Raw genomic sequence first — 25,603 nt, forward strand, 5'->3', positions numbered from 1 at the left:
TCATACCGTAATCTTCATCGCAAATCTCTCCCACGCAACATGGCTGCGTTGGGGGGCATGATTTTTTTCAGTTAAATCTTGTTGGTTTAATGCAAGTCTGCCCAGATGTTTCTGCAAATTTCACATTAACCGAAGCATGATTCATGGTTATTCATTCAGAGTTAATGACCCGATAATAAAAAAAACAGAAAACAATGGAAGCCATAGTAGTAATGAAATATAATGGCCAACCCACAATCCTGGAAAAATCTGAAAAGAAACAGAAGCTATCCGTAACACATGCGAGTCTGAGTGATGCACGTCAATCATCATTGGCCTCCCACATACAGACACAGATGCAGCAGGAAAATATTTAAACTTCAAACGTAATTATCTTACATTTTTTATTTTTTCTCTTGTATAAGAAAAAGAACGAAATCAAATAGAAGAAAAAACTCACAAACACATTTTTTCCGAGCCTGCAACAAAGCTTCTAAAATGCTTCGTAACGCAGATCAGTGAGGGAGAATACAAATAATCCAGCAGACAAAAGCCACTAACTCTTCTCACAGCATAGTGCGCCAAGGTGGCTTTGCTTACCAAACGTGACATGAAATGCTGACAACCAATCCATTGTCAAATATAACTTGCAAGGGGCTGCAACAGAAAGATGGGATCTGGCTGGAGTAAAAATACCTATGCAAACAAACACACTGCACCATCTCTTTCTAGATAGCTGACTATTGCTCTGTATGTGTCAACAAGAAGATAGAATTGATTCATATTACTCATATATACTATGTCTGTCATTTCCTAACTTGAGCTGCGTAAACAGAAAGAGCTGAACACAGGCAAAATGATACACTTTACAAATGGGGTATTTACCTCCCGCAAATGCATCCAATTTATACATGATATTTATCACTATACCCACAACATATATGTAATATTAAAACTTACATGTGCACAGAAAATGAGCAAATAAACTTTAACTGACTTACGTGCTAGTCATAATGCGTAACTTGCATTGTGAATACGGTTTCCTTAAAAAACATGCTACACGCAATGCAATATCCCAAACTGGCAAAAACACAGAAAATGTATAACTATCTCTAAAACATGAATAATTCAGAATACAGTAACTTCCAAAAAGTAGCAAATCTCTCAGTATTCAATAAAAGCGTTTATACCAGGGGTTCTCAGTTAAAGTTCCAAGAGGTCCGGTCTCTACATTTCCTTCCCAGCAAAGCTCCGGATAATAATATGTAGCTTACATGGCGTCAGCAGTTATTAGGCTAGGAAATTATGTATCTTTTTTTATAAATAATTTTTATAACTTGCCATGTTGGCAGCAATATTGCTTTGTAAAAAAAATATATTTATATATATTTATTTCATAATAAAAAAAATAAAAAATAAAAGTTTTGGAAATTGATGACTTGGACCAAATAATAAAGAAAAACAGCCAATAAGAGCCCAACATAGATGGGAACTCCGTCAATGCTGTTTAAAAAGCATCCCAGGGTGATACCTCAAGTAGTTGGTTTAGAAAATGTCAAGAAAACATGTCTGCAAATTCTAAGCAAAGGGTGACTACTTTGAAGATGCTAAAATATAACACAGTTTGAATTTTTGGGGGATTTTGTTGAGTTACAACATAATTCCCATAGTTCCATTTATTTTTGTATAAATGTATATGTATGGGACACAAGAGGCCTTTTGACAGATAAAATAACACTGTATGAGGGTTCAGAGATATCCCCTGAGAGAACATTTATAAAAAATGTAAAAGTCTGAATGGACCACTTTTATATTTTTCTTAAAGTGAGAATCTATTAGTAACAAACAAACAATAAACATAACAACAGTGAAGCAGGAAAGTACAGTTTGCATAATAAGTATAAATAGGCTTTCCTAGCCATCCATGATGACATCTAATTTTCACAAAATTAGAACAAATATCTGTTGTTTATTATAAAATGCTTGTAACATGCTGATTAATAAAGCAAAATGTAGATGAAAAAACACACACAAAAAAAATTGTAATCTAAAGGCACCACGTTAAAGTTTTTGATGTTAAAATAACCTCACCTGCAACTCGTACGTACAGTAAATTAGGCTTTATGCGGCGCCTCATGTCTATAGCGGGGAGAGAGGCAACGCGTGCATAGTGGGAATAAAGTAGCACAGATTCCCGCTAAATGCAATGCTCAAAGCCCTTTATTCCCACTCTGTGCGCGTATAAACGTATGCTTACACAATCACTTAGCCAAGTGTCAGATAACTAGCTTTATACAAAGATTTAGAGCTCAGTCCGGACTGAAATGTCCTTCGGTCCGGATCCGGACCGGAGTCTGCCTATTGAGTACCCCTGATTTATACTGTATGTTTGATACATGTTTAAATTAATAAATGTTAATATTTTTTTTCTAAATGCTTGAATATTTTATTTAATTAAGTTTAGTTAAAGTTTGACACACATTTTGTAATTTTCAACATTACCATCATTTGACTAAAATAAATGTCTAAAATGAATTAATATGATGACAAAATATTGACACAATTTAAAGACATTTATAAAAAGACTATAACTATGACTAAAAATAAGAACAGTGTAAAAACAAAACAATGATCACATGATCATTGCTTAGTTCATCCCAAAAAATGAAAACTCTGTCATCATTTATTTACCCAAAAAACATATTATTTTTTGGGTGAACTATCCCTGTAAGTTGTGCTTGTTTTACATGTGGTGACAGCAGGAAGAAAATGTCTCTGTCCATCATATACTGTAACAGCCAAATTAATTTGGAATTTTGGAAATATAAAACATGTTATGACCAAATTACTCTGCAGACATCTGAAATGGTCAGAAGTCTGAGTTTATTCAAAGTGTTCACATACAAACCGAAATTCTGGCAAACCACTCTGAAACCAATCACGTGCTGCCCACAGGCTCACAGAAACTATACATGGGTGAGACTTTTTTTTACAATTTATGCAAGATGAAGGCATATGGCATTGGATATATCTATGCTTTTGTTCCTCCACTCACACACTATCTGTTAATGCAGTGCTGGAGTTTCAGCTAGACTTGCCAGAAACAGCAAAGACTGCATGGTGTTTGTTGAGTCATTTACATAAGGTAAACACTACCCTCCTTTTAGTGGACGACTTGTTGACTACTAAAAAAAATTGTTGTGCAAGACATACTTTGTATTTCCACATATGTCAGTATACACTTAAATTCTGGAGTTAAACACTATAGATACTGTATACTGGCAGGAAATGATGGCAACTGTGTAGCATAATAGAGCCCCAGACATGTAAAGATCATTGTCACTTTGGGACATATCATCTAGGCATTAATCAGTCCCTCAAATTGTGGGGCTTTCAGTCATCAAGGCTGCTTAATGAGACAATAACCTGGACACCAGTCCTCATTACCAAACTCCCAGTTCACATCCCCCTGCATCAAATGGAACCGACGCACGAGTTCTGAAAGTATCACACAAAATAGACACCATCGATAAGTTGTTTTGTCTGCCTCCAAGGGAATCAGGCTCTTTAATTTATTATTGACTTTTGTTTCCCCCATTTAAAGTGAGCTGACACAAAACTACCTTTCTACTAGCACTGGTGGGTTGTGACCCAAAAATGGATCGCAGGTCTGTTCTAATAAGGTTGCGGACAGCAGAAGAAAGAAAAAAAAAACAATGCTAAATGTAAAGAAATAAACTGCAACTAATCATATAATTGTGGGTAATTAGATTATTAAATAAATAGGATAAACAGTCTTAAAAAAGGAGTCAAAACCACTTCCTATATCTTTGGTTATTGACATCAAAGCTTGTGCATCCAATCACACTAAACACTATTTTGCTGATAGTTCATCTGTCACTTGATAGAGGCTAGCCAAAGTTAGCATGTGTCAACATGGACAGGCTGCATGACATGCAATCTATCTCAAAAGAATTCAAGGTAAGCAAAAATATGGCTCAGACTACATTAAATATAGGTTCACTTGCAATGAAACATGATTTGTGTGCATGAAGTGAAATTTAAAATCCAAAATTGTTAATTTTCCTATTCAGCCTATGTAATGTTAATAATTTTGCAAAGTGTTGGCCCAATGAAGTTCACGGTATTATTAATAACGTTCAATGGTTGATATTATGGGCATATTTTACTGTGTTGGCTTGCCACTTGATGTCTTATATAAAATCTGGTTCTTAAAGAAAGGTCACTTGAGAACCACTGTATTAACATGTGCAAATTACAATCTGAATGAAGCTGTCACTATGATGGTGGAAGATGCATTACAGACACATGTTGATAAATAGAGAACAGACTTATGCTACAGCTTACAGAAAATATGACAAGTGTTGAATGAGGCAGATAAGATAGATTCACTGGTGTAAAATATAAAAGGAAGTGGGCTATTTTTATCCAAAAAAAACTTTGACTCCATGCCCAATCAGAGATTGACTGGATAGCCATGCCTAGACCTAACTTATCAAAAGCATAAATGGATGTTTTAGTCTAAATGGTGGTAGGCTTTGAAATGCCTTGGAGAGTATTTGGAAAGAGGCAGAAGGAGGGTGATAATGGATGAAAATTTCCTCCTGACCCCAATCACTCTCCCTCTGTGAATGACACCTGTCTTTCAAAGTGATTGGTGCTGCTGACACATCCATATAACAAGGCAATAGAGGAAGATGAGAGAGCAAAAGATCTTGAAGCACATTCCATGCACAAAAAAGGAGGGAAAAGATAAGGGGAAAGATAGAGGTGAGGCTTCAAAGTGTGTAAGAAGTGGAAAGACAGAAATGACAGATTGACTTGCTTCTATTTTAGATGCCTCAAATTCTGCATCTAATTCAGTTTAACTACAAGAAAGCTTGATTTTCTCAAGCACAGATACAGTGAAGTATCAATTAAACCCTATCTAAATTTATGTTTTAGCAACAAGAAGAAAATCATCCTTATAACTCATTATATCGTGTCCTAACAAGAAGTGATGTGACACGTTTGCAGTGACAAGCAATTTTTCGATCTAAATCAGGGTTTTTAATTTTAATTTTATTTTTTATCCCTGGGATCACACATTGTATGTTTGTCTTGCAAGGGACACCACCACCTAAAATATAAAAACCGCTATAAATTTTCTTGAATATAGACCAATTTAAACTGTGTGAGAAAAACAGTGAGTATGATATTATAAAGACAATTTATATAATTATCTCTTATATTCGTATTCTGCTTAAACCAAAATAAAGTATTAAAATATTATCACGAATAAACTTAACTTATTATTAACTGAAATGTATCATTAATTAAATGGCATTAATGTAAAACTCTGAAATTATATATATATATATATATATATATATGTGAAAACTGTGATTGAAAATTAGGATTATTCCACCAAATATTGATATGAATATAGAGCGAGAGAGAGAGAGAGAGAGAGAGAGAGAGAGAGAGAGAGAGAGTGAGAGAGAGAGAGAGAGAGAGAGAGATGTGGAGGCAACTATGATTCATCCTCCACCATCGGATTGAGGCGAGTCACTACGCCACCATGAGGACTTAGGAAATTGGGCATGCCAAATTGGGAGAAAAAGGGGAGAAAATCCCTGTCATGGTCAGCCCAATCGCTGGACCTGAACCCCATTGAAAACCTCTTGAATGTGATCAAGAGGAATATGGATGGCTACAAGCCATCAAGCAAAGCAGAGTTGCTTGAATTTGTGCGCTAGGAGTGGCATAAAGTCACCCAACAGCAATGTGAAAGACTGGTAGAGAGCATACCAGTTGATATTGAAAATTAGGGTTATTCCACCAAATATTGATTTCTGAACTCTTCCAAAGATAAAACATTAGTATTGTATCGTTTAAAAATTAATATGAACTTCTTTGCGAACACAAAAGTTATTCAAGGTCTCAAACACTGCATCTTTTTTGTTATTTTGAACAGTTGTCATTTTCTGCAAATAAATGCTCTAAATGACAATACTTTTTATTTGGAATTTGGGAGAAATGTTGTCAGTACTTTATAGAATAAAACTAAAATGTTAATTTTACTCAAACACATACCTTACAAATAGTAAATCCAGAGAAACTTATAATTTTGCAGAGGTCTCTTAATTTTTAAAGAGCTGTACACACACACACACACACACACACGCACGCACGCACGCACGCACACACGCACACGCACACACGCACACCATTACCAAGGATATTTCCTCTATGGTTCCCACAATCTGCACAGATTATAAGGCACAGTTTGAAAGACATTTAATTGGGACTTCCTTATGCAGTATTCAATGTGCTGAGAACAATGTCCAGCTAGCATCCACTGCTTTTCAGTATGCTGTGCCTACATGCTAAGAAACAGCAGCCGTGAGATTAGCATGGCAATTAGCTGGGAGGCAATTATCAGATGGCAAGATGAAGACAACTGTGTTTCAAGGTGTTTCTTTACGTGTTTAATAGCTGTTGAGTAGTTTGATAAATTGTCAGATGAATTTGTGTGATGTTGGAATTCATGGCTGACGGATCTGTTTGAGGACAGATACAGTGAAAAGTCAATTAATTAGAAGTTGTTTTTTTTTCATGAACCCCCTCTGACACTTTCGACAAACCATGCAAAGGTTGAAGATGCCACTGAACTAATGAGGAAGTGTGGATTTGAGGAATGCTTTGCTGGATTCCTGCCAGGAAGGTACCGAGGGGGAATTCAGTCGTCAACAATAACATTCATGCAAACAGATGTGTGGAGATGTGCAGGAGGAAAAAGCCACAATGCTTTCACTTGACGAACACACGTTCTTGACATTTCAAAAACTTCTTCCTGCACACTTTCTTTTTATGTTAATTGAGTGTGACTTGATATGCTGCAAGCAGTCAATTTACGTGTATGCATTTTAACCCACGGATTGTCTTTAAATCATTGCTGTTTGACTTACTAAAGCGTGTGTGGTTGGGGTCGACCGGGATATGATTACCGATGCACATTTGAGAGTATAAAAAGCAGGTAAGATCAACACAAAAGGCTTTTGAAACACATTCAGCTCTAAATGAGCTGAATGGAAATAAAAGTGAAAGTTTCATCACATGATGCACATATTTGGCATCTGTTCTCTCACACAACTCACACTCTAAAAGACTTCAAGATTTCACTCACACCCGCAGTTTCTCACAAACACGTAAGATACTCTCACTCTCTCTCTCTCTCTCTCTCTCTCTGATACTTTATCTCTCACCTGATTCGTCATCAGACTTGTTCTCATTCTCAGAGTCAGTGAGGGTGAGGGCGGAGTTCTCTCTGCTGGAGAGGCCAGAGCTGCGGCGGGACTTGATGCCATGGCCCCCCCACAGCTGGATGGCTCGCTCTGGGGAGATGGGGCCCTCTGGGTCGGAGTCTGCATCTGAGCCGGTACTTAGAGAGTAGCCGCGTTGCAGGAGGCCAAGCTCTGGGCAGTATGCATTCTGATGAGTGGGTGGTTCACAGATGCCCAACTCGGCTAAAGTAAAGTTCCCTAAAATAATAATGACAAAACATATTCAGTTAAATTTCAGTACACATGCAGAGAAAGACTTACCTGAAAGAATCCACTATGGTTATTTGGATGCACCCTGGGAAGAGTTCAAGCTATTGAAAGAAACTACGCACTGCAACTACTGCAACAAGCGAAACTAAGAAACAGAAGTTATGTCTCAGCAAAAGGAATGACTCAACACACTCTGAGTCTATCACACTCAATGAACTACTAATTAAGTACTACTTCAGTCATTTCACCTCAATTACAAATTTCAGATTGTGTAATTTTCAGTCGTATAAAGTTAACTGTACTCTGCACAACATTTTGTAGACTTCACACCAAGTCCAATAGTGACTAAACAACAGTGTAAATTATTAACAAACAATTTTTACACTAAAACTACTCATCCTAAATTGAACTATGAAATGTGCTTACATTTGTTTTTCTAATGGTGCTGGGCCAGTGGTTCTGATTTTTACTTGCCCTGACAAATTTTTACTGTCCCCAGCAAAAATAAAGAATAGCGTTTTTTTTACCATCATGGCTTTAAAAAATGTGTCAGAAGCTAAATATTTATTATTATTATTATTATTTTTTATTTTTTTTTATTTTGTTTTAATATACAGGTATATAACTTTTTTTTAAGATAAAAACTGTGTCACATAAATAATTTGCAAGATAGCAGTAAACTACAGGTTTATGCCTTATGTTACCCCATATAAGCGATTTACAGATCTGAATTCCTAAATACATCATTAACCACACAAGTGTTTTTCAGTGAAGAGTTCAGTGGAGCAGAAGATAGGTTTTCAGTCACCCGTTTAGTCACGATGTGAACTTCTGGGCCATGTGTAATGTTTTCACAAGCAGGAACAAACATTTAGTCACTCAATTAAAGATTTGATTGTTGGCTGAATGTAATAAACATATGAATTCCTGAGAGAGGAGACCTTGCAACTGTACTTTACAATCAGTTGTGATGTGTAATATACAGTAGGTAGATATTAGGCCTAATCTATGAATTAATAATGTGGATATAAATAGAAAAAAACATACCTGTACAGTCCAGAAATGAGAAATGTAACAGGTGAGTTATGAGGATGATTTGAAGCAGACTGTTTTAAATAGTCATCTTCACCATGCATCTTAACAACTGTAAAAATAATAATAGCCATAGTGATTTTTCTTCTTTACATAAAGTGCTGCATTAGCAAGTAGAATGAATGTTTATGTTTTGAAAGAATATCTAACTGTTATATGTACAGTATACTTAGAATTTGGATACTGAGCAGCTCATGATATCCAGCCACGTGAATAACTGGGGTTTAACAAAGTTTAATTATGTTTCATCCAGTGCTTCATCTCTAAAGGTGGAACAAATAGAGGAAAAAGTTGTTTGTACTGTAGGAAGTCTGTACTTTTGCAGGTGTGCATGCATGCTAAACAACATCTACGCTGCATGCAGAGCGATGTGAGAGAGAGAGAGAGAGAGAGAGAGAGAGAGAGAGAGAGACGTATTTACAGTCAACAGAAAGAAACTACTGATTTTTGTGCAGAGCCTATCTGAAAAAGGAGCCTACAAGTTTAGCATAGAATAGCATAAGACGGCAGTCCCATAGACATTCTATGCATGGTACACTGGCGAGAAGACTAGAGGCTGTTCTCTGTGGAATTCACTACAATAAAATTAATCTTTTATAAGGGAAGTCACAGGTGTATGTTTACAGCTCTCCCCATTTATTTGTATGGTATCCACAAATTGTGACTTAATGTTGTAAAACACCAGTTGACCGATACGCTCTCTCCTATGGTAAATACGCAGAGGTTGTTATCTCAATATAGAATATTTCTGTTCTTGTCATCCTATGTGTGGATTACAAATTTTCACCAGCAGATTAAAACAAAAACATGTGGAAATGTCCTGCTGTGTAAACATGGAATGTGCAGGGATAATTCAAATGTTGCATAATATGTGAAATCCTGCTCTGAAATTCATGAAGTGGAAATTTGTCCCCATGTAATTTTCAATCCCTTGGAAATTGATACTGCTAAGACACTTGGAACAGAGTGAGGACAGTTTTAGGAGAGCACTTCGTGCTGCTGCTCGTTTGTCTACACGCTCTTGTGCCTTTTCGCACTCAATATATAATGTGTTCGCTCATCTTTGCATGCTTGAATAGAAGACTGTGTTCATTCCATGTAATTATTGTGCTCTGTCGCTTGTTGTCTGCTTGCAACATAACAGTATATAAGCGGCACTGTTCAGATTAACATTAATTAATGCATTATGAACTAACATGAACTAGGACAACATTATGTATTTCCGTAAGTTAATTTTTTTTACAGATTCGTAAATAAAAATAAAAAGAATATTGTTCATTGTTAGTTCAAGATACCTAATGCATTAACGAAAATTAATGGAACCATATTGTAAAGTACTTCCAATAACTTCTAAATGAATAAAAGAAAGATCAGTGTAGTTTAATATTTCAAACATAGTGTACAGTAAATGAGTTCTAAGAGAGGACTTTTTTTTTTTTACTTAAAAATCTTGTAATGCTTATTTTCATACTTTAAATTTGGACTTGGTGAAAATAGGCCTTTACTCTTTCCCTCATCAAGAAGTACCCAATGCCTTTAATAGTATAGAGTAAGGAAGTTTAGAAGGCAGGAAGACCAGAGAGCAGAGGAAAAGGGAAAAGCATAGGTATTTTACATCTCAAATCAGTGTACATCAGCTTAGACTCTAGGTCATGTTTGGGGTAAAGCTAAGGGTCTTGTTTTACCCTGCAGCTCTTACATGCTGTGAAATTTCCATACTACTTTGACTCTGTGTGTGACCACAAAATGGCCAGTGCATTGCCTATGCTTAGAGAGAGCTGAAAAGAACTCCTGCATTTACATATAGCATCATCCAAATTAAAGCATGACAAACTAACATTACTTCCTGTTCCTGTTGCTGATGGCATGCTGCATGAGTGTTTGCAGCTTGCTAGCCTGCTTATCATTGCATATTCTTATTATTATACATTCATCGTTTTATCCTTTGCCATTTTACTAAATCCTTTGTGTTTTTCTGCTTTTCTACTGTTTCCTTTGTGTATTTTACCACACGCACCTCTTTCTCTTTTTTCCGCTTATCGACATCGCGCATCTCGATCTTATCGACTGTGTTTTACACCGATTATTGCATCAATTTAAAACATCTGCTGATTAGGAACACCATTGATCTCAAACTCTCGCTGCTCAAGAACAACCACAACAACAACAAACAATTGTGGTAAGTCATGGCATGTAAGGAATTAATCAGACTGACAGAGAAGGTTAATGAGTTAGAGACATGCATCCGAGCACTAGTGGATGTCAGTGAGAAAGAGAAGCTGGTAGTTACTGTTTCTGATGCGGGTAGTACAGCAAACAACACACACACTTTCGTGCCATCTGAAAAAACCCCGAGCAGGGCAATTGGGTGACGTCTCGGTGGCATACTCACTCAGCAAAGCGACACCACTCTCCTGTTCCTGTTAGTGATTCCAATTGATCCCCCCCACTCAGTGGTGCACCCACCATGAATCATGTTGAAAGATCCTTAATAGTTGGTACTCTTTGTAAGGAACATGGAAATGGAGACTCCAGCCAACATTGTTAAATGCATTTCAGGGGCTCGTGCATCTGACTTGTGCATCTGACAAGTGCTGGCTGATGATAAACGTAAATAGATATTCATGCCGGCACTAATCATGTCCGGTTTCGTCAGAAGGAGATCGCTAGAGATAATGTTAAAGAGGTGTGTGAACTTGCAAAAATTATGTCAGACACTGTTATATGCTCTGGTCCGCTCCCTGCACATAGTGGTGACGAGGTTTATAGTAGATTAGTGTCACTGAATGGCTGGATGTCTGAGTAGTGTCCAGAGAATAGCATAGGATTCATAGATAATTGGAATAATAAGAGTTTTTGGGGTAGACCTGACCAGCTAAAGGGAGATAGACTCCATCCCTCCAGGGAAGGTGTCACTCTCCTCTCTAGTAATTTAGCTCGTAGTCTTAATAATGATAGTATTTGAGTAACTGGGGCCCAGGTCAGGAAGCAGGCAAACTGGTTAATCCGAATGTCTGATAAATCCCTTTAGACGTCACACAGGTAACATAAACTACAACACATAGAGACTGTATCACTTAGATATCAAATAGAGACTGTGTCTGTTCCCCAAACTACCAAACACAAAACTCTCACTAAATCATTTATGGATTGCAATTACTAATCAAAATGGACTGCATGTGGAAAATCCAAAATTAGACGTATTTCAATGTGTATGGAAGGATAGTGTCTGTAGCTTAAGGCATTAAAAGCTGCCAGGTCAGCATATTTAACTAAAAAAAAATAACCACACAAATCCTAGGTGTTTATTCAGTACTGTGGCTAAATTCGTTAGGAATAAAGCATCGACTGAACCAGATTGAGGAGGTGAGGGTGTGGTATTACGCCCGTCTGGGGAAAGAGAAAGCGGTAAGGACATCCACCTGAGATGAATTGTTGCTAATTAGCATTGCAATGTTCACAGTGAGAGTTGAGGGAGATAAAAGACTGCCCAGTCCTCAGAAAGGGAGAGAGCTGAATCTTTCAGTGTGTAAGTAAACTCACGTGGTTTGCTGAAGCTGTCTCCTGCTTCCTCCTTTTGATCCAAATACAAACATATGTTACGCTTGTGTCGAAACCCAGGACAAGGAGGAAGAGTACGCTGCTATGGAGTCATCTTCACTGCTGAAGGATGTCTTCCAATCCCTCACCAGCATCCACCAGGCTCAACACCAGGCCCTCATGGATCTGCGGGTGGAGCAGCAACAGTGCTTCGAGGTGCGCCTTCAAAGCCAAGAGGAGGACCACTGGTGTTGCGGAGCTTTGTGCCTCAGGCAGCAGCAAACTCCCATGTATTGCTAGCAAAGATGGGGTGCATGACGATACAGAGGTCTTTCTGGAGCTTTCGAGTGCACAGCCCAAGTGCTGGAATGGCTGTGGGTGCAAGGGGCAGTCCACCTCTTACCGCTGCTGACCAGGGAGGCCCAACACATGGTGCAATCGCTCCCAGTTGACATCCTCCTGAGGTTGTTCGAGCTGAAGAAAGCCATCTTGCAGCGGATCAGCCGCAGTCCAGAGGAGCACCTCCAGTGAATCCGTTCTATAACACTGAACGAAGTCAGCCGCGCATTTGACTTTGTTCAACCGCTCCATGATGCCTGCCGGTGGTGGGTGAGGTTGGGTAAGTCATCGATCTTGTGGTGTTGGAGCAATTCATCTCCTGACTATCCTTAGGAAATGTCCCAAGAAACTTTAAAATGGTAGTTTTCAAACCACTTATTAAGAAGACAAAGATTGATTCTAGAGAATTGGCAAATTACAGACCGAATCAAAAATCTACCATTTATGTAGAAAATAGTGGAAAAGGCATTGTCATCCCAATTATGTTCATTTCTACAGAAAAATGGAATATATAAAGAATTTTAGTCAGTATTTAAGCCCCATTACAGTACAGAGACTGCACTTATCAGAGTTACAAATGGCTTGCTCTTATCATCTGATCGCAGCTTCATTTCTCTTCTAGTGCTTCTAGATCAGACTTTAAAGTAACTAATCACTCCACTGTGAAAACCACCACCTCTCTTCCAGACAAGCTTAACACATTTTACACTCATTTTGAGGAAAACAACATCTCCACGGAGAGAACTCCCATGCCCAACACAGCAGAGGTTAGTTAATTTACTGTCTCTGTTGCAGATGTAACCTGATCTCGCAAAGCTGCGGGTCCAGACAGCATTATGGGCTGTGCTCTCAGAGCAAGCATGGGTCAAGTAGTGGTGGTTTTAAAGGACATTTTCAATATCTCAATCTCCCTGTCTGTGGTTCCTACATGCTTTAAAACATCCACAATTGTGCCAATACCAAAAAAAAAAAAAAAGAGTAAAAGATAACTTGCCTAAATGCCTGGCATCTTGTTGACCTAATTCCCATCATCAGCAAGTGCTTTGAAAAGCTTATCAGAGACCACATCTGTTCTGTGCTGACTGCCTCACTGGACCTACCACAGTTTGCTTACAGAAGCAATCGCTCCACTGATGATGCCATTGCAGTCACAATACACATTGCTCTTTCCCACAAAGAAGTGTTTGTTTGTAGACTACAGCTCAGCATTCAACAACATAGTGCCCTCCAAGCTTGATGTAAAACTCTGGGCTCTGGGCTTAAACAGCTCAATGTGCAGCTGGATCCTGGACTTCCTGTCAGGCAGATGCCAGGTGATCAGAATGGGCAGTAACATCTCCTCACCACTGACCCTCAACACTGGAGCCCCGCAGGGCTGTGTTCTCAGCCCACTCCTGTATTCCCTGTACACACGTGACTGTGTGGCAACACATAGCTTACAACCTTACTGCACATTTATATATATATAATTGATATTGTATACTGTGTATTCTATATTGTGTGTATTGTATACTGTAAATTGTATATTATTATTATTTATATATTGTGTTGTGAGTAATTATGTGTATATTAGTTTCGTAAATTGTGCTGTGTAAATCTGATGTTTACTGTAAAGTGGTATATGTCTCATCACTGTCATGACTGCTATGTTGCTTGGAACTGCACCCAATAAGTTCACCCACTGTTGCACTTGTGTATATGGTTGAGTGACAACAAAGTGATTTTATTTGTTCTTAGTGCTGTCTTCGACATGATAGATCACAAGATTCTCTTGAAAAGGCTGGAGAATTATGTTGGCATTAGTGGACTTGCATTAGCATGGTTTAGGTCCTATTTAGCAGACCGCTAACACTTTGTGGTGCTGTATGTGCTGTAGATGATGAACTGATGCCAACTACAACTGTAAGACATAGGATACTTCATATGCTACTGGATGAACCTTGGACTTAGGATGGACCCCACCAAACTTTACCGAAATGACTTGCAAGTTGAATTGCGATGCACCTCATTAACATCTGCCTGCATCAACTTTGCCTATTGATGGACTACACTCTTGAAATGGAATACATTAGTCATTAATCTTAAAGTTCATTAAAAAGGTTTTCTTTTTTTTAAAACACTGGACCTTAACGCTTACTTAATTTACAAATTTAAAACCATGACTGCACACAAACAACTAATATTGGCATTATATTCATGTTGTATAGCTAGAGGGAAACTAGTCCCCACAGTGAGCCTGGTTTCTCCCAAGGTTATTTTTCTCCATTAACCATCATCTTATGGAGTTTTGTGTTCCTTGCCACAGTTGTCTTCAGCTAGGTCACTAGGGTTCTAATTACAATTTGTATTTAATTATTTAATTCATATACACAATTTACAATCATATTTAACCAAACTACTCAATGATCACTCTAAGACTTTATAGATATTACAGTTTCATTTTTTGTTAATGCATGATTTCCTATAAAGCTGCTTTGAAACGATATGCGTTGTGAAATGCGCTATACAAATAAAAATGACTTGACTTGATTTAACTTGAATCGATAAACACAACGGAGTCCCAATTAAGGACAGGCTGTGGGAAAACAATTAAAGGATAAGGAATGCACAACCAATTTCTTCTCTACAGTAATTAAAAGAGGCAATGCATGCCCTCCAATCAGCTGAAAATCAAGAAGCAATTGCATTCATTAACAGCCTTTAAGTCAGGAATCTTCACAGCACCAGAGATCGATACAGACAAAATAAAGAGGGTTTTATAGAGTTGCTTTATTCCTAACTATGTGGTGGGTGGATAACAACACATTTGATTATAGTAGCTAAAACTTAATTCTGTGTTTGTCAAAGCTTTTATTTCTCAGAGTGTGAGTTGTAAGGGAGAACTGGAGACATCTACAACTACAGGTATTAATATTAGCCTTTCTGGAAAAGACTAAAACAGTGTTTTCTAGTCTAAGCTGGTTTGCTAGTCTTAGCTGGTCAAGCTGGTCAGGTTTGTGACACTTGTCAGCTGAATGACAGATAGCGTGACCAACTAGACCAACTAAGACCAGCAAAGCAGCATAGTCTGGTTTATCTATTATTTATTTAGCTAGGAGTCTTGTACGAAGCTAGAAATAACAAGGACTTTTCCTACAGTACTAGTAAAACACAACTAGTTATGCGATACTGAAGGTCTAGTCAGATCGTACTTTACCTGACAGGAAGTACTTCAGGACCATGGTAGATAGATCCGCATACTCTGTGAGGGCAACAACACAAAGCACTGCCTTAAAACCCAGAAAAATCACATCTGAATTTACTCTTCAACATTGATTGCTTCAAAACATATGCAGTGCACTGGTGACATTTGTTCCATCTCCTGACAAACAGGAAAACATTCCTGCTGTTCAATCTTTATTATTACTTTTTACAAAAAGAAAAAAAGAAAAAAAAAAAAGGATTTTGATAAAGCAATTAGATGTTTTTGATGGAAAACAACTAAAATGTTATTGCTGTGTTTGTGTTTTGAGCACATAGTGGATGTGTGCTCGTGCATGTGCAAGCGTGCTGAGACTCTATTGCATTTGTCAATGGAATGTGTCTTTTGAAAATCAATATATTTGTTTGTGGGGGATATGTGTTGTGAAGAGGTTGAAAAAAAATGTGTTATTATCTAAATAAAATCTAGCTATAGTCACAAAGATAAACGCACAAGTCATCATCATTCGGTACTGAAGTGTGATTTGTATAGGTGAAGCACTTTTCTTGGGTATAAATGATTACGATATCGATTTCTCATTTTACAGAGAAAAACACAAGGCAGGCTTTATAATGAGTGAAATCAATAATGCATTTCTTTTCTAAAAGAGACATCTGAAATATTCTTCAAAAGCATTGCTTAAAGAGCTAAGAGACAGTGCTATAAGCATGAGCAGACTTACATGCCTAATGTCTGATGACTGAATAGTTCTACAGATTGTGATAAAACTGAGCATCATGTTCATTTCTTATGTTTACAAATTCATAGTACAGCCAGATGGGAAAATACCACAGTAAACCCAGAGAATGGGCATCTCTTTCTCAAACTGGGATATGTTCCCGGAGTGGGGTACGTATCCCAAAAACACACTCGAAGCCCGTGGAAACCACAAGTCCCAAAGGATATGGTCTGTCACAGTGAGAGGCAGCAAAAACCAGACTCACAGGACCTCATATGTATAATATTTTCAACATAATATGATATGTTTTTGATGTTCATCATAAGTTTCAGAAATTGGATTGTACCTGCACTGATTAACTAAAGGAATTATGCAAATCAGGCAATGGTATTAAAGGAGTATTCTGTGTTCATACAATACAAGATAAGCTCAGTCGACAGCATTTGTGGCATAATACTGACTACCACAAAAATAAAAAAGCAACAATTTATTATTTATTTTTAAAATAACAGTATGGCACCTTCAATGGATGTGAACGTGACCAATCCGTAAATGTTAAATACTCACTGTTTCAAAAGTCTAGCACAAGACATAAACAATATGCATGTTAACATTTTAGTGTGAATGTGATACAATTGCTTACTAACCTTTTCTGTGTAAAGTTATATACAATTTTACAAATTAGTTGACATGTTGATGCCAAACACTAAAATGACTGTAAACATGACAATTTAAACAACTTTACAACTCAAACAAAATACTTGAGCTTTATGAGAAGAATTAATAAAAAATTGTTTTAAATTCTGCCATTATGCCCTCCAAAGAATTGTTATGGGAATTATGTATAGTGAAATTATGTATAGTCAAAAGCACCTACCCTTTGCTTATATTACAGCACTGCACTATACCTAAAATACTTTATAAAATGTAGTTGAAAAAAAATTATCTTACTGAATGAGCACAATACTATTATCTCTTATGTAGATAGGTTAATATATTTAGAGAATCGTAAGCACTTAGCTCTGTTGGAAGTGGCAGGTTTTATTTATGTAAACAGAGTGTAACTCATTCTCTCTCGCTATTACACAAATGTATTGCAGTACATGCACTTTTAAACTACTTTGGTAAGAAAGTATCTGTCACATGAATTAATGTTGTACTGTAAATGTAAATAAATAAATTAATTAATGTCTACTGACCTACAGTAATGGGTGATCTAATGCAGCATGCTGAGCCTGGCTTAACATGATTATGTTTATATATGCATGTATCTAGTTATGCATTTAACTGTAATTTATTTCATATTTATTTTATTTCATTCTCTTTTCTATTTTATTCATCCTTTGACTACTTACAAACTACTTTCTCATAACTTACCAACACCTGTCCTTCTCCCCCAAATTTTATAAGCAGGTTCTAAATGAGTCCAATTTGAAAAAGTTCAGAATTAGTCCAGCGCAAGTGCTTTCAGCTATCATCTATTCAGCTTTCAGACTATAGAGAAGTTGCAAAGGAACACAAAAAGGGGTTTATTAGAGACTGTAATTTGACATTGCTCGTTTCCTGGCTGGAGGTCTGTTTTGGTCAATGTTCTTTGCATTAATGCCTTTTACCGGTGGCCGAACACACACTGCGGTAATTTACTGGCCTCACACACCCCTGAGGACTGACTCAAATCCCATTCTAGGCCCCAGGAGTGGAAATTTTCCTCTGGTCATTATGCTTCATCAGACTCATGAAAGAAGCATTTTACTTTTTTAAGAGGCTGAGACCGGGGGCTGATTGGCCATTTGAGTAATATAAATAGACTTCCGCTTCAGTAGGGGGAAGTATGTGATTTTTGTGTCCAGATCGCCGAGCCTCTCTATAACAACCTACACCCCACTACTGATGATGACAGGTAATGACCTGCACCAGAGAGCGTCTTTGTGCTGCATGTTTGTTCATGTTCTGCAGGCTGATGGTTATTACTGTTACTGAAGGCATGCTCTCGGGATATGGAGCTTGGTGGGAACCTGCAAAGCAACAAAAGTGGCCACAGAGTATATATTTTTTTTAAATCTGCCACTCACTCAAAAGTTTTCCTTCTTTTACAAGAATGTTTGTGAACAGTAATGCATGAGGTATCATATACTATGGGTTTTCAACCTTTTCAGGTCCAAGGTCCCTTTTGTGAAAAAAAAAAAAAAAAAAAAGACGGCGCAGCAGTTACATATGACGTTAAATGTTGGACGAGGACAGACAGAAAGCGGGTTTTTTTGTTTTTTTTTGACAAGAAAAAAACATACAAAACTCACATAGGGGAGAAATAAGAAATATACATCAATACAATTATTGCCAGAGTAAATGAAAGAAAAGCGTCCTTACACTATACTGAACATCATCCGATTCCCAATCGTCCCGCTTTCTGTCTGTCCTCGTCCAACAACAGCCAATCACGAGAGACTCAACGAGATGCAGCCAATCAATACAGGATTTGATCAGCAGCCAATAGCTTTTGTAACAGAAAGGACTGGGCCCCGCCCCTGAGTGTCAAAACCGGCTTGTTGTAAAGATTTCAGCTGCGGGTGTGTGCAGAAAATAACTCGTGCATGTGTACAGATCTGCGCACGTGTGTCATTTAAAAAGAAAATTGTGTTGTATTTTAAACCTGGATTTAATACCATGCATATAGTACCACATAGGGTGTATCTGGAGATTATAGAAATACATTTTTAATTTACTTAAATATTGATCTTTTTCTCACCCATAAATACATAACTTCTGATGTCATGGATTTAACCACTGTAGTCATATGGATTACTTTTATGCTGCCTTTATGTGCTTTTTGAAGCATCAACATTTTGGCATCCATTCACTTGTATTGTATGGACCTACAGAGCTGAAATATTCTTCTGAAAATCTTAATTTGTGTTCTGAAGAAAGTCATACACATCTGGGATGGCATGAGGGTGAGTAAATGATGAGAGAATTTGTAGTGAACTATTTCTTTATGTAGAACATGGTCCTCATTGGTCCACGTTGTCCTCCTCTTGAGATAAAATGTTCCACACAAACATTAGCCGCCTGTCAATCAAACAGCACGTCTACACACTTTAGGGAATAAAAAGTCAATCTTTTATATTTTATCTAGTTCAACCAACCAGTGGTTGTCTTGCTATCGCGATCGACCCCTGTTCTAGATGTAGAAGATAGGGTAAGTATAGAAAATTACTCAAAGGTTTATCATCGATATCGATGACTTCTCTCTTTTTTTTTCAGATAAACATCAAGATTGTTTTATTGTCCAGCCCTATTGATAACATTGCCTTAATCTCTAACATCAACCCAATAATCTCAGTTATAAATAGCTACAGAGCCTAGTAAGCAGAAATATTAAATTAACCCCAATATGTTTCTTCAACTTAGAGGCAGGATTAATGCTGATATCTGGCTTGAGCAAGTTAAACTCACATGACACTGTCAAGCAATTGGCCTTTTTCACTGCAAAAAGCCCTTTCAGGTGCAGCCGTGATGTTCAGGTGTTGAGCTGTGCTTGAGGCATCCTCCACATCCATGACAGTTTGCACCAGATCTGCAACTGCCTTTCAAGTTTTATTATGTGTGATTTGATTTGATGGGAGTCAGGAGACTCTCCCTAGCCAATCCTGTTTATATATAAAAATTAAATCAGGACAGGGGAAGTAGCGAACACAGACGGTGGGAAAATAGTGCATTAAATGTACAGTTACAGCACCTAAAATGTACTCAAGTAAAAGTATACAAAGTACAATTCCTGGGAAAAACTACTTCATTACAGTGACATGGATATTTTTAATTGGTTACTTTACACCCCTGGGGATCATATCACAATTTCCCAAAAAAAAAAAAAAACAATCCCTGGAACATGAAGTGGCACGGAATAAAGAGCCAATAATGAATTTACAGTAAATACTTCAGCTCTGCAGTACTATCACAGATCCTCTGCTGAAAACCCCTGGTTAGTGCTTTTCATACTGTCAAATCTACATAAGATTACACATAGGAGAAAAAAAATCACATTCTGAAAATTAAAAAAAAAAAAAAAAAAAACTGAGAACACAGGAAAAACTGATGATTTTGAGCAAGACATGAAGTGAACCTGAAGCTGAGAGAAAACAAAACATTAAAGGAGACGCAGAAAGACAAATTGATAGAAATAGCAAGATACAAATAAATTTGAGAAGGGAGAGAACTACAGGGCTATTATAGGAAAAATAAAATATGATATGATGATGAGGAGGTGTGTGGATGAAGGAAATAAATCAAGGTGAGCCTTCTGGGTTCTAGGCATGAAACAATGTTATAAGGAGGACTGTGGGATTGTTGTGCCATTAATGAAATGACACAGCTGGCTCTGCATCCCTCCAGATATCCACACAGAGATCTGCTTGCTCTCTCAGCTCGACATCTCAAGCTCAGCTCATGTGCGCACACACACAGCCACAACACCTTCAATCAATCAGCACCCGTTCAGATTTGCCTCCTATTCAACACTCACTGTATTGTGCTCTCCAAGCAACTTATTAATGTAGTGCTCTATAATTACATTGCTATGGAGACACAGTTTGGTTCTCCATCATACACCCATGACTTCTACACCTGCATTTGATATAGATACAGATTTTCACTCACTGACTGGATGTACACAGCTCTCCTTTAACAACACATTAGTAACGATCACATTAAAGGACACCACAAGTAATGAGTATTACATAATTAGTAAAGTAACATTACCGTTTGAATTCACACCATAATACCAAGGTTACTTTTATAAGTTATGCAAGTACATTAAAAAAAAAATTTTTGGGATAGTTCACGCAGTAATGGTAATTCTGTCATAATTTACTCACCCTCATGTCAATCCAAAACCATATGACTTTCTTTCATAGAAGTTTAACAGACAGTCTGAGCTGCTCTTTCACAAATATATGAATTTGTATGGGGACCAGGGGCTGTCACTCTCCAAAAGGGAGAAAAAAGCACCATAAAATGTATCAAAGATCATAAAAGTTGTTCATATGATTTGTGCACTATATAACACGTTTTCTGAAAGTTGTACCATAGCTTTATGTAAGACAGAAATGTAAATCTTCCTTTACAGCTGTAATCACTATTCACTTTCGTTTTATGTAAAACAGAGTTGGGTGTAATCCAATTACAAATTAAGTAGTTACTCTAATCTAATTATTTTAGTCAAAAAAGTAGTGTGCTGCATTAAAATAAAAATTATTGTTATCAGATTGCAGTTACTTACTTTAAAATAATGTAATTACTTTTAAGTACATTATAGGTTTATGCTTATCTCTAATATATTATTTATGAAGAATACATTAATTATGGCACCGTATTGAGTCATTGTGAAGGGTAAATGTGAGGTGCTGAGTGTATGACTTGTGTGTTACAATGAACAAGAAAGAAATAGACATTATTGGGAATTTGTTGCGCAGAAAAGTGTATTAGAAAGCAACTTAAATGTAATTATTAATGCAAATATTTTTTTCAATAACATAATTAGTAAATTAATCTCATTACAATTTTAGATAAATAAGTAATTTGTTGTGGATTACTATTTTTATGTAACTAACCCAACACAAATGGAAAAGTGCAGCTTGGACATTCTGTTTAAAATCTCTTCTGGTGTTCCACAGAATCAAGGTCAGATGGGAGTACAAGTCATGATAATGAGTTAATGATGATTAACTTTACATTTTGGGGTGAACTATTTCTTTCATTTATTTACTGACTAATACAGGTGAGAAAGTCAGACTGGCTTCTGCAAGCCAAGTATAGCGCTACCATTCTGGAAGAGAAAGAGCCTCGTAGAACTTGCGTAAAATAAAATAAAATAAAATATATGTAATGCCATGTTCAACAAAATGTTATACACATAACATGTGTAAGTACAGTACATTTCTTTGGACTAACACAATAGTTTAACAGCTTGCTTTCAAAAATAGTGTCCCTGACACTGCAGAGCGGGAACTGGAGCTTTGCCATGGCTGAATATGTGCATGTGTGAGGATCACATCTAGCACACTGTCTGATTCATAGCGTCCTACCTGTCCCTGTGACATCAGCTCCTGTGTGGGTCTTGTTGGCATTGTAGGTAGTGTGTTATCATTGGTGGTCTCGGGAGGGCAGGGTGTTAATTGAGAGGGTTTATGCTTAGCAGTGGGTGTCCAGTGAGCTTTCGCAGTATACTTTGTTCCCAAGATGCATAGCACATCATTAGGGCCCCCTTTAATGTTGGACATAGAGTTAACAGCTAAACAAGAACAGTGTCAAATGTCCTGCCCCATGCGAGACACCTGCGCCATCCGGCCACTCAACACCTTTTAATTGGACAGCAGAAATAGATCTGGCCCCACAGGAAGCCATTTTGCCCCTCATATACCACCTGACATACACCCTTGATATTAAAAACATCTTGTGTGCTTCAACAGGCTTTGGTGCTGACATGTTTAAAGACCTGAAGCGGATCTCAAGTCTTGGGGAACACTATGAAGGTGAGTGTGGAGGCTGTTTTTGTAATAGTCAAATTCGAGTCTTACTCCCCTACCATTGATTGCATTTGGTAACCAATTTGTACATTTGTGGTGAAAATGTGTCTGCAAGTGGCATTTATGTTTATTAAAGGGATATAGTTCAGTCAAAAATAAAAATGATGTCATCATTTACTCACCCATATGTTGTTCCAAAGCCTTCTGTGGAACAAAAAGATGAAAGTAAATGGTGACTGAGGCTGTCGTTCTGCTTAACATCTCCTTTTGTGTTCCACAGAGAGTGAGTAAATAATAAAATGATGATGTTTATTGGGTGAACTATGTATTTTATCAAATGAGAGATAAAAGAGAGAATTAAAAAATGTATCTTTAATTTATGAGATATTTCCCAATACACCACAAGCTCGCTGCTTGTTGCAGAAAGTGATTGTTACAGAAACTGCTACTTGTTATATAATGTGGCTATTTTCACCTCTGACAAACCATGAGAAACGCCTGAAGGTTTTCTGGATTGTCTCTAGGGCACCGCCAATAAAGATCAGTACGTTTTAGAAGACAGACTAAATTTGACACAGAATTAAACACTCTGCTCTTAGAAGCATAGTACCATAATTGAACCCAAGGGCACAAGTGCCCCAAATTGCAGCCACTTAGCCACACTATCCTGTACAAAACATTTAATAATTAAAGGAATCATTCCTACAGAGGGACAAAACAACAGCCTGAGAGGTATGGGAATGCCATGTGCAATTAGGTGTCACTTAGTAGGCTGTAGCGAATCAGCTCTATGAAATATTAATAATCAATCATAACTTGTTATAATCGATTATGAATATTTGGATCAGTTAATCGGGTTAACTTGATGTAGCTACATTAACATTACAACCAAATACTCGGTTCATCCCGTGAACACTCAACATTGGTTATTAATTAATTAATTAATTAATAGAAAGGTACATTTCCGGGGCATGGGAAATGTCTTTCTTACTAAGTATTAAGAGCAAGTAGTCAAAATCTATGATTAGTGACTTTAGATATGAGCTTGAGACACAGACAACTTTACATGTGACATGAACAAGACTTTATTAACTAGACTAAACATTTAAACTACTCTAACATACAGATACATACATGCATACAGTTTACCAAGGGAAAGAGGGCTGAAGCAGAATACAGGAAGGCAAGAAGTTATAGCATTGTTTGAAGTTCAGCAGATCAACAGCCTGAGCAAACCATCATATTAGTTCTGACACACCCTTTTTAGAAAGGGGTAAGGATACTTAATGTATCAAATAATGAGACTAAGTTTGATACTTGCATGTCCCATTTGAAATAAACTGTCCTGATGCAATTTGTTGAGGCTCCAGTTGATCTTTGATGATGTTGTCTTGATGAGAGAGAACCAGTGAGAGTCAGAGGATCTTGGTGAATGGAAAGACAAGGCCGTAGCCTGGCGCAAGCTTGGGAGTCCTTGGGGCCTGCTAGTTCAGCATCATTCAGCAAGAGAGTGAGAGAGCACAAGGCTCAGAGGGCAAGAGAGGCAGGAAGCAAGAGGAGCATAAGAGAGCGAAGAGACGTAAGCTAAGAGCATTTATAACCTTAGAAAATATGTCCCACCTCTTATTGGCTCGACCAATGAGAAGGGTTTGGGTTCCAGGCGGGAATTTGGTTTATTGCTCTTTGTTCTCACATTTCTCATTGCATGAGCAAGAAAGAAACTAGGAAATATACTTGTAATACTAATATGTTGTTGTTATCGACATATCATGTACACAGTCATTTCGATCTTCAAAATACCAAGTTATAGAGACCAAATATGCCACACATATGATTTCGGTTAACCATAGTATGCAAAGTCTGAAACATTAACCCATTAGAGTTTGAAAGAAAACACAGATCAAACAACATTTAGGAAAATTATGAGATGGAACATTAGATACATGTCAATGAATTTATCACATGGATGTATAGAATATATATATAGGATTAACAGGGTTCATTTCTCTTTCTCAGTAAGAGAATGAAGTGAGGGTCAGCACTTCTCTGAACATTCCTTTGGAGGTCGTAAAAGTCTCCCTTACTCTGGGCATGAGAGAGTTCCTTTGTCAAGGCTCATTTGCATGTTTATGACAGTAAGATATTTTGGGCTGAATGACTCAAAAGACAGTAAAACATCGCGTAATATCATTCTACAGAGATCTTATATTCTAATTCAGCTCGGACAAATCGTAAGGTTTAATTTGATACCAAGAAACGTGTGTTTAGTACACTTAAAAAGGGAATATACACTCTGAGGCTATTAAATATGAGGCCTCAGAGTTTAAAACACACAACAAACAGTTCTAACGAGTTTGATATACCTCAGAAATACACAACATACAGGGATTACACGTATTTCATTAGCAATATGCAGTTCTGTGTTTAACTGAAAAACACACACACACACATTGTTACGTTCAAAGTTTCCCCCTTCCTGTCCACACGATAAGCACGTGGTGAGCATGCAGATGTCACATGCGGTTCTCTGTCAATAGTTCATTGTCTCTTTGTTAATACATTTATTGTGGAGACTGGTTGGCGCTATTTCAGTAATTAGGGGAGTTTTTAACAGTAAGTTCTTGTTTGTTCGTGAATCCGTTAAAGCCACTGATCC

The 25,603-nt window shown here is 37.3% G+C and overlaps 1 protein-coding gene across 1 annotated transcript in view; it reads right to left on the bottom strand.

Annotated features, from left to right (window-relative positions):
* Positions 1-25,603, bottom strand: part of LOC127659897 (teneurin-2-like) — a 333,843-nt gene that overhangs the window by 296,106 nt on the left and 12,134 nt on the right. Inside the window, exon 2 of the mRNA XM_052149875.1 lies at positions 7,248-7,523. Within this exon, the coding sequence (XP_052005835.1) occupies positions 7,248-7,523 (276 nt within the window). The remainder of the gene's footprint in view (positions 1-7,247; positions 7,524-25,603) is intronic.

This window comes from Xyrauchen texanus, chromosome 19, assembly GCF_025860055.1.
Source record: "Xyrauchen texanus isolate HMW12.3.18 chromosome 19, RBS_HiC_50CHRs, whole genome shotgun sequence".
NCBI classification, from domain to species: Eukaryota; Metazoa; Chordata; class Actinopteri; order Cypriniformes; family Catostomidae; genus Xyrauchen; species Xyrauchen texanus.